At 43.5% G+C, this 13920-nt stretch overlaps 1 protein-coding gene across 1 annotated transcript in view; it reads right to left on the bottom strand.

The window, feature by feature from the left end:
* Positions 1 to 3303: 3303 nt before the first annotated feature.
* The window catches only part of P3H2 (prolyl 3-hydroxylase 2), a 159517-nt gene continuing 148900 nt past the window's right edge, over positions 3304 to 13920 (bottom strand). The window contains exons 14-15 of the mRNA XM_030860839.3: positions 9681 to 9821; positions 3304 to 4350 (exon numbers count right to left, since the gene is read on the bottom strand). Of these exons, the coding sequence (XP_030716699.1) occupies positions 4258 to 4350; positions 9681 to 9821 (234 nt within the window). The 3' untranslated portion in view covers positions 3304 to 4257. The remainder of the gene's footprint in view (positions 4351 to 9680; positions 9822 to 13920) is intronic.

Below are 13920 nucleotides of genomic sequence, written 5' to 3'. Positions count from 1 at the left end.
CCCCGGTCCGGTAAGATCCCACATGCCGCGGAGCGGCTGGGCCCGTGAGCCATGGCCGCTGAGCCTGCGCGTCCGGAGCCTGTGCTCCGCAACGGGAGGGGCCACAACAGTGAGAGGCCCGCGTACCGCCAAAAAAAAAAAAAAAAAAAAAATCTGGGGGTAGATTTGCGGGTGGGATGAGGGGCTGTGTGGGGAGGTCACTTCACATCACAGGCTTCTTGGCAGGATGTAGCCAGGGATCATAACCATGGGCTCAATCAAACTTGCAGTTTGGGACTTGCTGCAAGTGGCTCCTGTCTCCCGGAAGAGTTTTGGATGTGGGAACAGTTCAACTTTTTCTCACTTCTCAGCCATACCATTGTCAGTCACCTGGGGATGTTTCATTCTTTGGCAGCAAGAACTAGTGAGGTGGCCCTCATTACCTCCTTTCTTGACGTCAGTGAGCGAGTTGTTCCCCATGGCTGTCTTCTGTGAAATAATTCAGCATTTGTACTGCAATTAAAACTCGTAGGTATATGTTATTAAATGGTACTGACTCATTCCACGGTTTCTCCTCAGCTGAAGAAGTACCAGAAAATGCTATGCACAAAGCAGTGATGAAGACTGTGTGCCTCACACACCCAAAGAGATCACTCTGTCCTGTGTCGGGGTTTTCTCAAGAAGAAATTGAAGTTCCAGATTCTTTCTGCCTTGGAGGGAGAGGAAAATGGCCCCTGACTAGAACCTTCTTCCCTTCTTCCCTTTTGTGAATTTCATAAAAGCAGGGCCAGCCGCCAGGTTGCTTCATTGAATTAGGCAACCACGATCAAAATCCCTCAGAGGAGATACACACAGGAGATACGCCTTCACACATCAGCAGGAAAATAGAGGAGGAGAAAAAGTTTAGATTTTATAAAAACCTAACTCTGTTCTTTACATGAATGTGCGATTTTAGATTAAATATGCCTGGGGGCAAACAAGCTGGTACTTTATTTCTTCCCTCCTGTTCAAAAGACATGTCTGCCTCAGACATGGACACTCCAAGCCCAGGGACCACAGGCTCTGACTTCTCTTCACTGCTCTCCGTTTCCTCATCTATAAAATGGGCATCATAATCTGGGCCTGGAACAGCTCTTGGGGTTCCTAGTGTGAGAACCTGTTCTGCGTCCTAAACATTCAATACAACAATACGGGTGAAAAAATAAACTCTGTAAAACCGCGGGCTTTGGGCTTCCCTGGTGGCGCAGTGGTTGAGAATCTGCCTGCCAATTCAGGGGACACGGGTTCGAGCCCTGGTCTGGGAGGATCCCACATGCCGCGGAGCAACTGGGCCCATGAGCCACAACTACTGAGCCTGCGCGTCTGGAGCCTGTGCTCCACAACAAGAGAGGCCGCGATAGTGAGAGGCCCGCGCACCGGGATGAACAGTGGCCCCCGCTCGCCGCAACTAGAGAAAGCCCTCGCACAGAAACGAAGACCCAACACAGCAAAAATAAATAAATAAATAAATAAACTGCAGCCTTTTTACGCAAGGGATAGTCATCAAGACAAGTGGCTGTTCTCCAAGCGATATCGATGAAGAGTCCTAGACTTGGAGTCATAAAAATTGGGCTTCTTAGCCTAGGCTGCCTCAAGCACATACAGTACTTTTAAGTGAATTAGAAAAAGGCACCCCTTGTGACACAGTCCTGCAGGGCTGTGGATTGAAGAGCAATCAGCATTTGGGGGCCAAATAGAAAAAGGCACCCCTTCCTCTAGTGGACGCTGCCCTGTGCCTGGATTCTCGTGTAACTCAATTCAGCAGCCCTGGCTCTTCCTGCTTAAATTCTGGAACCACACTATCATTTTTATTACCTCTGAGCCTCCCTTTCCTTCCAGACAGAAAGATAGAATTGAATTGTGATTTCTATGACCTCCTTGAGCTCTAAAAGCTACAGAAATTCTAATGAGCTTTCCCATCCTTCTACACAGGGGACGAGACATCACATAGATTGAAATTCCTGAGCTTGATCTTTTAAAAATCGTCTGATGACACTCCCTAATATTTGAATGAAATTGTGTATGGTTTGATGTGGGGCAGATTAAAACATAAATGCTTGAGAGTATACGTGATGTCCCAGGTAGAACCGGACATGGGTAGCCTGCCAAACAAGAATAACGACTCTGCGCTGTCAGCAAGGAAACAAGATGGGGATCTACCCCAATGCCCATCTATTGAGGTCTCTGCTCACTGTCTGTGGGGCTGAATGGCAGTCAGTGCCGGAGTCCTAGCCTCTCCCAGAGCGCCCAGAGCATCCAGGAAGCGTGGGCTGCAAGGAGCCAAAGACTGTTTTCTTTGTTGACGCCTTGTTGCCAGAAAACAGAAATTAGATCCTTGGCCAGAACCTCCTATCAGCAAATCCGAGTGCCAGCAAATGCTTCTCAGTAAGAGAGCAGACAAATAGCGACCTCCCTTTCCAAAGCTCAGGGATTTTCAGCCCTAAAATTAGGTTTCAAGTCTTAAAATCACACATACACATGATGGACCCATTCACAATTCTGAAAAAGTTGGTAGAAGTAAATTTGGTTGTATTTGTGAGTATTTCTAAAATCAGTTTTATGGTTTGTTTCATTTTAGCTTTGTTTTGTATTTAGAGCAAGAGGGAGGGCTTTTGGAAACAATGACAGCCAATGATTTCATTTTCAGAGAAGGAAACTGAAGCCCAGAAAGGGAAAGAGAGTAGCTCCAGGTCACACAGCAGAGCATATTTGATCAGGCTGGGATTATAATCTGATGCTCTTTTCACTCTCCCATGATGAAAATGCAACCAGAAGGTTGGGTGAAAAACGGATGGCACATAAATCATTATGACCCAATTTTTCAGTCTCAAAGGATGAATGTTCTTACCAGTACCCAAGATCATAAATGGCAGAAAGTAAATGTGATTTCAAGAAAATGCTTTTATCTGTTGGTTTTCTTAAGGGCTACAACCTCTACCACTGCCCATCACAGAGGCAGACGATCTCCCATGGGTTAGTGGAGCAGACTCCCTCAGCTAGAACAACCTCAGTCCCCACCCCCCAAAACATTGTCTCTGCAGCGTCTTCCTTAGAATTCACACCAAGGACCAGATGTTCTCTGGGTAACACCTGTTTGCTAACCATCTGTTTCTTCACAAGTAATGCTCCCACCTTCTTGCGGCCCCAAAGCACCTGCCAGCAAAGCTAGCCATGGCCCAGTGTTACCCCGGGTGGTCCCCAAAGCTCCTGGGGGATCACAAAACCATTACCTGGAGACAAACGAAACATTTGGGGGAAGAAAAATAAACGCCAAATATTAAAAGAAGGCTCCCTTTATTTAAAAAATCAGATACAAGCACTAAAATCCGTGAGCTGGAGAGCACCAAAGAGAAGGGGCCCCCAAAATATATGCAGGTGGAGAGTGGAATCAATCAGAAATCCATTTTATTCTTCCTGATGAACAAAACACACCTTCTCAACAGTGGAGCCCACTCTCAGGCAACGTGGCCATGGTGCCCTGATTCAGGTGGGATTAAAGATTTCCTTCCAAAATCACTGGGATGAAGAGCCATGCCACTTCAACCCCTGTACAACCTTTTTAAAGACACAACTCCTCGGGCAGTCCTTTCTGGCACCCGGTTGCAGGGCGAATTGAAGTTTCCAGTGTAAGGGTGCTCTCTGCTGAAAACACCAGAGTCACAAACTCCACCCAGGCCCTGGGAAGGCTGAGCTCCCCCGTCTCACGCCTTCCTTATCAGAGTCGTTCCTTTGTAGAGCTTGGGGGCCCTCAAGCCAGCAATACCTGAAGCAGTTCTGACCTCACCAGAGACTCCTCAGACTCAAACTCATGGCCATCAGCCCTGGGGGAGATGGTGGCTGAAAGGCACAGAGCCAGGAAGGCCTTCGGAGTTCAAATCACACGCTAACTTTAGACGTGGGCATGTCTGGGAGCTGTTGTCTCGCCAAGAATGGACTTACTCTTTCTGCTTGTGTTTTAGGATCTACAGCAAATGAAGTGTGTGTGTGTGTGTGTGTGTGTGTGCGTGTGTGTGTGTGGTGGGGAGGGCGTGACTGGGCTTTGAGAGATGACCTGCTGAAAAACCAAGACACAAAGACCGAGAGGGGCAAAGCAAAGCAAGCATCCTTAGGCACAGAAGGGAGATCTGGTGACTCATAGTAACCTGTTAATATATACCGTGGCTCTGTACAAAAATAAAAAGGTTCTCATAAGATTAACAATTTATATAAATATCTGATAGAACACTCTTTCTCTCGTTTTCATAGCTCATCTTTGGGGTTGATCTTTGGTTTGTGCTTCCCTTGCTGTGCTTGATCCAGGATCGCGATCACTTCATCAGCCTGTGTTCGCTCCTGCAAAAAAAGACAATTTCCACATTGCTGTTACAAGCATACTAATCAGTGGCAGAAGCTTCCTCAACACTTCCAGGCATCCATCTGTACATGGATGGGTGCTAAATCTGGCTAAGAATGAAACCTCATCTCCATCCCTACCCGGGTACCTTCTCTCAACTTCCCTATGTCCTGAGCAATTACTTTCCAAGGTTTCTCTCTTGCCAAGCAATCTTGTATATTCAACTGCTGGCTTCCCTTGCTACTTTGTGGTCCCACGGAGATCTCCAGTTCAGTTCTCCAGGTCAGTGTTCAAGCTGGATTCACCATTTTCTCCCCCACAGGCCTAGTCTGTCCTCTTCACAGATTTCTTCTCTCAGTAGAGACCACCACTGCTCCCCCATTTGCCCCCAAAGCCTGACCAGGGCTTCTTGGATCTGATAAGTCACCAGTCCTCTCTGTTCTGCCCCCTCTGTTTTTCAGTGCACATACTGTTGCCTTACTTCAGGCCACTGTTTCTCAGCCTTGACGGCTGACGTCCTGGAGCAGATAACTCTGTTGGGTGGGTTGTCCTGTGCATTGTAGGATGTCTAGCAGCATCGCTGGCTTCTGCCTACTACAGGTAACCAGTGGCACATGCCTGGCCCCAAGTCGTGACAACCAAACATGTCTCTAAATGTTGCCAAATGTGCCGTAGAGGACGCAAAATCGCTCCTGCTTGAGGACCATGGGTTTACGCTCTCATCATCTCTTAACTCAGTTACTGAGGCAGCTTCCAAACGGATCTGTTTCACACCCCCTCCCACGTGCTTCTGATGGACTCTCTGCACTTGAATCACGAGCCCCACCCTTTCCTGCTCACTGCTCACAACCCTCACGTGGGTTCCCATTGCTCCACGCTCCAGGTCGGATCTTCTTTTTTTTTTTTTTTTTTTTGCGGTACGCGGGCCTCTCACTGTTGTGGCCTCTCCCGTTGCGGAGCACAGGCTCTGGACGCGCAGGCTCAGCGGCCATGGCTCACGGGCCCAGCCGCTTCGCTGCATGTGGGATCTTCCCGGACCGGGGCTCAAACCCACGTCCCCTGTATCGGCAGGAGGACTCTCAACCACTGCGCCACCAGGGACGCCTTTTTTTTTTTTTTTAAGAAGATGTTGGGGGTGGGAGTTTATTATTTTATTTATTTATTTTTTGCTGTGTTGGGTCTTTGTTTCTGTGCGAGGGCCTTCTCTAGTTGCGGCGAGCGGGGGCCACTCTTCATCGCCGTGCGCGGGCCTCTCACTATCGCGGCCTCTTTTCTTGCGGAGCACAGGCTCCAGACGCGCAGGCTCAGTAGTTGTGGCTCACGGGCCCAGTTGCTCCGCGGCATGTGGGATCCTCCTAGACCAGGGCTCGAATCCGTGTCCCCTACATTGGCAGGCGGATTCTCAACCACTGCACCACCAGGGAAGACTCCAGGTCCCACCTCCTTGATGTGCTTATAAGGACTCTGACTTTTCTCTCTTCTTCAGCTCACCTTGTCTTCCCCTCTCGCTTCACCTTACATTCCACCTTCCTGACTTACCACAAGGTCTCTGAACACAGCACTCTGAGAAGGACTTCCTCATCCTAGTCCAGGTTAAGTGCCCCTAGGATTTAAAGGATGCTTCCACTGTATCCTATGCTTTCTCTTATCCCCACACCAATCCTTCAACAGGCCCAGCTGGTCTACCTCCAAATGGCATCTCCAATCGCCCACATCCTTTCACCGTCTTTATCGTGACTCTAGTCTACGACGCGTTAGCTACAGTAATCTTTCCTCTCCTGTAACTCCTGGGGCTGGGGGAGGTGAGGAAGGAATATGGCGTCCCCTGTACAGTTAGAGTAGAATTCATATTTCTTGAGCAGCTTGTCCATCCGATCGCCGCCTCCTCTGTGCCCTCTTTTCAGCCCGCTCTCCGCCTTGCATGCCCTGTTCTGGCCACCCTGGATTTCTTTGCTTCTTGACTGTTCTGTGCTCCTTCTTGTCTCTGGGCCTTTACAACCTCTTCTCCCCCTGGAATACTCCTCCGAAGACCTTTACCATGGTTAGCTTCTTCTTGTCACTTGTCTGGAGGCCCCTCACACTTCACCCCCGGCTCTTTTTACTCTCAGATCAGTTGCCTTGTTCTCTTTCCCGCACATCATTTCTCACTATCTGAAAATCCCTCAATTATTTATTCTTTTACTTATTTGTTGTCTTTTTTCACTAGAAGGTAAGCTCCATGAAAGCAGGGAGTCTTGTCATGTTTGGTCACTGTTGTCTTTCCTGTGTCCAGAAAAGCTCAACACATTTGGCAAGGGAGTATTATAGTTGATGAATAAATACAGAAGTGGATGAAGGGCTGTCCCTGTCTAAAATATCTCTCCCTAAGGAAATCATGCTCATCTTTTAAGGCTCATGTCAAATGCCATCTCCTCAATGAAGCCTTTCCTGGTTTCCTCTTTCTATCCCCTAAACACCATGCATTTTTTTAATTAATTAATTTTATTTTTAGCTGTGTCTCGTCTTAGTTGCTGCATGTGGGATCTTTCGTTGCAGTGTGCCGGCTCTTCATTGCGGCACATGGGCTTCTCTAGTTGTGGCATGCGGGCTCTCTAGTTGTAACCCGTGTGCTCCGTAGTTGTGGCGTATGGGCCGCGGCATGTGAGATCTTAGTTCCCCAGCCAGGGATTGAACCAGTGTCCCCTGCATTGCAGGACGGATTCTTAACCACTGGACCATGAGGGAAGTCCCCACCATGCATTTTTGCCTCTAATAATTCCTACTGAACTTTGCTATGCTTTTATTACTCAGGCCCCTGTATTATCTCTTCACTTTGACTTTAAGCTCCCTGAAAATAAAAGTTATGTCTTATCTAGTTTGTATCTCCTATAGGTAGTCCCTAGCACAATATCCAGCATAGTAAGTTATATAAAGAACATTTTATGACTTGGAAACAAAGCCTCTTGTATTCAAGAGCTTGTAATTGATCATAATGTTGACCAAAAGGCACCTACAAGGACCAAATATACTGAATAACAGAAAACTAAACTGTCTTGATGTCCAAATAAAATGGGTATTACTTTTATGAATATGGGGAGAACATCTTGCTGATTAGCAAACTGATGTAGATACAAAATGTTGCAATCTGAATGCACAGGAGACTGTTGTCATGTACGTCCTGAAAGGAAAGATGTTTAAGAGCTGCAAGTCTCTATACAAACAACTGAAGCTTCTAATATTGGGCATCCTTACCGGTGTATGTTGCTAAATACTCCTTGAGAATTCAGTGCCTTTTAACTAATCTATGAGCATGGAAGTCTGCCAGTTCTCACGATGTATTGATAGGCAGGCTTTCTTTGCCCAGGGATGCAACCTGAGAGCAGACGCCTAACTCAGGGACTCTGAAGATTTTTTTGCACATTGAAATCACCTGGAGAGCTTTTAAAACTTCCGACACTCAGGTTACAGCCCAAATCAATTAACCCAGAATTTCCAAGGGTGGTAGACAAAATGTCAATAGTTTGTAAAGATCGCCAGTTGATTCCCAAAGTCTGGGAATCACGTCATAGGCAAAATTTTCTAGCAGTTGCCTCAGAGGCTCTGGTCATTTTCGTCTGTGACCACTAGATGTCGCCACAGCCTGGAGATTGAAGAACTTTCTTAACTCTGTACTTGCCAGGTTAGCAAGGCTCAAAGAGAACTTTGTGTTAGCTTATTTAGATATAAAAAATATCTTGGGAGAGAGGGCTGAGGTAATGAATAATAAAACAGGTTAAGTGTTTATTGAATTAAACACTAAAGAGAAAAAAGGGCGAGGCAATTTTTCAACAATGTGATAGCTGCACTGCGTACTCAGGTACCTAGCTTCCTTAGTCCAGAAGGAGTAATGCGGAGGAACGCTGACACTGTGGATGTGGAGACACAGGAGGAGAGAGGAATTACAGGTGAAGGAAGTGAAGTGTTCAGATCTCTCCCTGCTCTGCTCCCTCTGTCAGGACCATTCTTTTCTCTTTCTGTGGCTGGCTATCATTCTCTGCCCTCTTAGGATTGCGCTTATATACGTAAGTCTTCCTTGCTATCCCCCTGCAAACGCAGACTGCTGTTTTCTCCCTGTCATTTGCTTTTCAGCCTTTCCAAGCTCCTCGTGGCCAGAGCTATGCTTTGTTCAACTGTGTACCCCCAGGGCCTACCTAGTGAGTTTTCCAGGCACAGAGTAGATCTTCCATAAACATTTGTGAAATATATGAAAGAATGCTTAGGGGATATGGCTTAAAAACTGAGTCAGGTTTGATGGCAAAAAGTATATGACAAAGAGAAACTCATTTTAAAGTTTCTGATGAAATTGGATTCAATTTAGGGATGTAAAGAGGAAATTTGGTTAGAATGCCATTTTCAACACTAGAATTTCATAGCTTCATTAAGACTCAAGGCTGGAGGAGACTTTGAAGTCATCCGGTTTAGCCCTTGCCATGAAGTTTCAGGTTCAGGTTCAGGTTCAGCGTTCCATGCCAAGCAGTTGCTGAGGCTTTGACTGGAGCCGTCCAGTGACAAGAAACTCAATACTTCCAAAGAAGACGAGTCCACCAAATAGTGCTGACAATTAGAAAGTTATTCCTTATGTTGAGCCTAGATTTTCCTCCCAGGGGCTTGTATCCAGAGGTCTTAATTCATCCCTCTGCAGCCTCACAGACAGACACCATAATCTCTGCCCACAGCATCCAGAAGGATGTGATCACGGTCTATTACCCGGGCTAAGTATCCTTAGCTACTTCCAATAGAATAATAACAACATTTTAATATTTAATTTAATAGTAGTAAATGATAAACTTTCAGGTGTCCTCACCCTCTTCTACATATGTTTCATAAATTATTCAGTGAACTTTTAAAGGATTTGTTGAGAAAACAGATCAGTCTTCCCAGTGACCAGTAAAAAATGATTCCTCTCTCTTGATGCGACAATTTATCAATAAACTCAAAACTAATTAGAGACTGCCAAATATGGCTGTGATGTCTATTTCTGCAAAGCTTCACTTCTAAGAACTCATCTGATTAAGAACTGCATTCATAGCCCTTCTTTTCCTCAAACTCATCCTACAAACATCAAATGCGTAATTGCTAGGTTACGGATCTGATTAACAAAATTTGTTCTTGCTTAGAAAACAGAGCCAGTGTTGGAAACCAGACAGAAAGGATTCTGTAAAAGTTTTTGTTTTGTTTTGGTTTGGTTTTTTCCCCATGATCTCTAAGATCCCTGAAGGGTTATGGATCAAAAGGGCTTTTCCGATAAATCAGTTCATGAAGCAGGTCTATAGGATGTCTCAGTGGCTTTCTGGGTGGGTCAGAAACTCACCAATTCTCTGTAGAGTGGGTCCAAGGTAAACCACAGAGCCACAGCACACCTCTGGCCCTTGGTGACTGCCTTCACCCCATGCGGGTTCTCTCCTCCAGATGAGAAGCTGATCATACGCCCACACTTTGGTTTTATAGAGGCCTGAGAAAGAGAGTGAAAGTTTGACTCTCAATTCCTATACTGTTACCATTTCTACAATCCCCCTTCTCTATCCTTCTAATGGAATCCTGGGGTTGAAAGTTGCTTCAATTTCCTTGACTGTAAAACCAAGATAAGGTCAAAACAATACCTAATTCAGAAAATAAAGTTATCAGGTAAAACGGTTGGCACAGTCCATGGCAAATGGTAATCGCTCAATACATGCTACGTTGGTGGCTGGTAAACTCCATGAAGGCAAAGGCTCTCTCTTTGAATTCACGTCTCTACTTTTAGCACTAGCACAACATCTGGCCTAAGTAGATGTACATTTAATATTTGTGGAATGGCAAAAACAAATCAAGGGGACATGTAGAGTGCTGGCAAATTCTTATAATTGACCTAGGTAGTGGTTCCTTGGATGCACCCTTTCTAATTCCTTATTGTGCATTTATGGTTTGTGAACTTCTCATAATACAAAATTTTTTAAAAGTCAAGTCTAATCCCATGTGATACTTTAATTCCTGTTACAATATTCCTGCCCAGTAGTCCTTAGCCAATGTTTTCATACCTCCAGGGATCAGAACACACCACCCCTTCAGGTGACCAATTCCATGGCCTCCAGGGCTCTGGAATGATGGGCACAGTCCTTCCAAGCTTGGCTCAGATGGAGCTGTCCACTAATGATTAGGTAGGACAGGGTAGAAGGGAAAGAGGCACTGCTGGGGGCCCTGAGCCAGAGCATTAGATCAAATAAGCAGGCTCTCCAAACTGAGTAAGCTGAAGCAATGGAATATTAGGGGTCTTGCTTCCGTGAATAAAGTGTCTGCTCTAAGCAGAGTTCATTTTTCTTTCTTGGGAAACACAGAAACCTGACTTATTCCATAGTACAGCTTAGAAATAAAAGCAAGAAAGTGGCACCAATCGTTGTACTATTTGATAAGATGGACCAGTTCTAACTAGCTATTTTCTGAATTGACTTGAGTTGATATATGACCATTAGAAGAACCTTTGGTCCCCTTCGCCATAAAATGGGATCGGCTAAGTTTTTCCACTGCCAGCTTCAGGAGGAATATTTGGAAGATTTCCTGAAGTCCCTGGACGCTACTTAACGTAGGTACTCCCAGACTGTGTGACGAACTTGTGGAAGGTCAAAGGTAAGCGGAGTAGTCAAAGATCCTGAGGGGTGTGTGTGTGTGTGTGTGTGCGGTGTGTGTGTGTGTGTGTGTGTGTGTGTGTGTGTGTGTTAAAAGGAAGAGCAGAGAAAAGCAGTCACTTTCTGGGTTACTCTTCTGTTCACGATAATTGAGGAGTTGATTTGTCTTTGCTAGAGAGAGTTGCTTTTCTCAAGCAGCTTCATCAAAGTGACTTTCTGATGTGAATCTAGGTTCCTAGTTACTGGTGCCTCCAGCATCAATCCGATTTTGTGTTTCTGGAGCAGGAATTTGTTGTGCATTTTCACACAGAAACAGCAAGTTAACTAATACTAGAAGACATATGAAGCAGGACAGGAAAGCCTTCCTATACGCATGGTTTTAGGATCTAATTTCAATTTTTCTGAGCTGCTCATTCCCTGGTGCTGGTCAAGGGCTTACTTATCCACACGTGCTTGCCATTGCTTCTACGTGATTAGAGTCTTGGCATCAACATCTTACAATACTAAAGAGAGGCTGTGGGAACAATTTAATGCTTTGTCTCTGATGGAAGAATTGAAAATATGTTTACACATGAAGAACTTTGGGAAAAGAAGCTATCCATTGCCTGAAGCGGTTGGGATTGGTTGCAGGTACGTGGAGTCACAAAGGACTAATCTTATCAAATGGAGAGCATCACCTCTCATAGATCAGGTATGCGGAGGAATAAACAAGCTCCACTAATGACATTGCTTCTAAGGGAAAATGTATTCTGAAGTTTAAATGATTGTAAACATACGTTTGGAACACAGCCCCACTGAGTTTAGTTTTTCATGAAGCAAATGGAACTCATTGGATTTTATCTTTTTCAAACTTGCACAGAGAAACCAAAATAACGAAATACCCAAGTTTCACAAATATGCTGCTGTTGAAAATAATCCATGGCTCTTCCAAGTATGATGAAAGAAAATTCCTTTTGATTTGCATCTAACTGATGATTAAAGTCAGAGAAGGCTTTGTGCTGTACTTGCCTTGAATAAATGTAAATCTTCAGCCACCATTCAGTAATTATACAATTTCCAGATTTTTCCAAAGTAAAGAACTTAGGAGACTATTCTTCCTTGCATAGCACAAAGCTGGGGCATTTCCCTGCTCCAATTTTCCTTCCAGAATCAAGGGAGGGAAAACTGAAAAGGAAAACTGTCCATTTCTCTTTGTTATTGGCACTGGTTAACTAAGAATTTTAATTATCTACAACATGCTCCCAAAACTCTACCATATGCATTAATCTGAAGTAGAACTAATTTTTGAAAATAGATCTCTCAACTTGGAGCTTTTTCATTAAAACATTGTTTAAATTAGTTTTACTTTTTTAGGGGATGGTGGTGGTTAGATTCAGTACTTTTAAAAATAGCTGCATCTTTATCTTAAAAGTATAAATCTTTTAAAGAGGAGTAGCATCTGCTTTCACATCTTTAAAAAGCAGAATTACAGTTAATTTTAATTCAAAAATTGGTGAATTCACACATATTTAATGATTCATTTATGATTCATACATATCAATAATATTCCCGCCTTACTTATTTTCAAACATTGAACATTTCCAAATATGGCCACTAGATGGCGCAGAAGCAAAGAAATCTTTTCAACCACCTGCCTGATTTTCTTTCCAATTGTGTGAGATTCAAGCAGTTTTGAACCTGTTAGCAGAGCTCAGAAATCAAATGCTTTCTGCACAGAGGCTTTTCAAAAGTTGATATTTTTGTATTGGCATTTAAACTGAGCCTGGATCATCAGTCTTGATTTAATTTCCCAAATCATGAAGCATCAAAATACTCCCATGATAATATTTAAGCTTTTTACAAAAAAGAGTGTGAGGCATCATGACCTTTTAAATATACAGTACATTAAAGTGTATGAAATATTGTTCTTAATTAGATCAATGTTTCTGGACAATTTTAACCAGAATTCCCATAGGTTTTCCCTTTAAATCCAGTAATACATCGTTTTTATATCATTTACTTACACCCTGGTAGTATGCCATGAATGAGACCAAGAAAAGGGTACAAAATAAGAGGGGAAAGAAATAAAACGCAGAAAAAAGTTGTGGAAATAGCTTACATAATGCAAAATCCTTGAAATCTATCACATACATGTCTCAACTATTTTGATTTTGTATAGAGGAAAGAGATATCTCATAATCTACTTATAATTCAATTATCTCCTCAATCAGAAAACCTCTTTTTTCTACCATGGCATATGCTGTTCGCCTTAAAAACCAAAGATTCTGGCTATACAGTTTATATGTGTTCAGTAGGCTGGTTGTCCAAAGGCATTAGTTTGCTTAGGAAGATGGTGGTTGAGTTTAACTTTTGATTTTTGATCTACAAAGGTGTGTTTAGAATCTCATCCAAAGTATGAATATATAACACATGTGTGTCTGTGTGAATGTGTATATATCAATTTTCAAGTATAGGTTTACTTACCATCAGAATTTTATATATATATATATATATATATACATATATATATACATACACATATCATAATTTGGATAATGAGGGGTATGGAAGCCAATGCTCACCTAACATACAGAGCACCAGGGTACTTGAAAGCCATTCTGTAGAGTCATTTGACTTGTCATAGTCGTGGGTGATTTAAGAATAGGTGTTTTTAGGTTCCCATCAGATTACTTGGCAAAGAATCAGAAGACCTAGGTTCTAATTCTAAGTCTAACGCAAACTAACTATATGATCCTTAATATATATTCTTTAAATTACCCATCTGTAAAAAGGAAAAGAAGATTTTTATTGATGATTCCATTTCTAACATTTTATAATGTATACATTTACTGGATCTCTCTCCACCTCATGAATTCTCAAGCTCAGAAATATTTGAAATCCAGCAGTCTTTGGAAAATGGCAAAATTGAGACAAAAAATGCTAGATAAATTTGCAAGAATAGGCTTGCTT

This window comes from Globicephala melas, chromosome 4, assembly GCF_963455315.2.
Source record: "Globicephala melas chromosome 4, mGloMel1.2, whole genome shotgun sequence".
Taxonomy (NCBI): Eukaryota; Metazoa; Chordata; class Mammalia; order Artiodactyla; family Delphinidae; genus Globicephala; species Globicephala melas.
The sequence above is the reverse complement of the archived record's forward strand: the minus strand, read 5'-3'. Positions and strand labels throughout refer to the sequence as shown.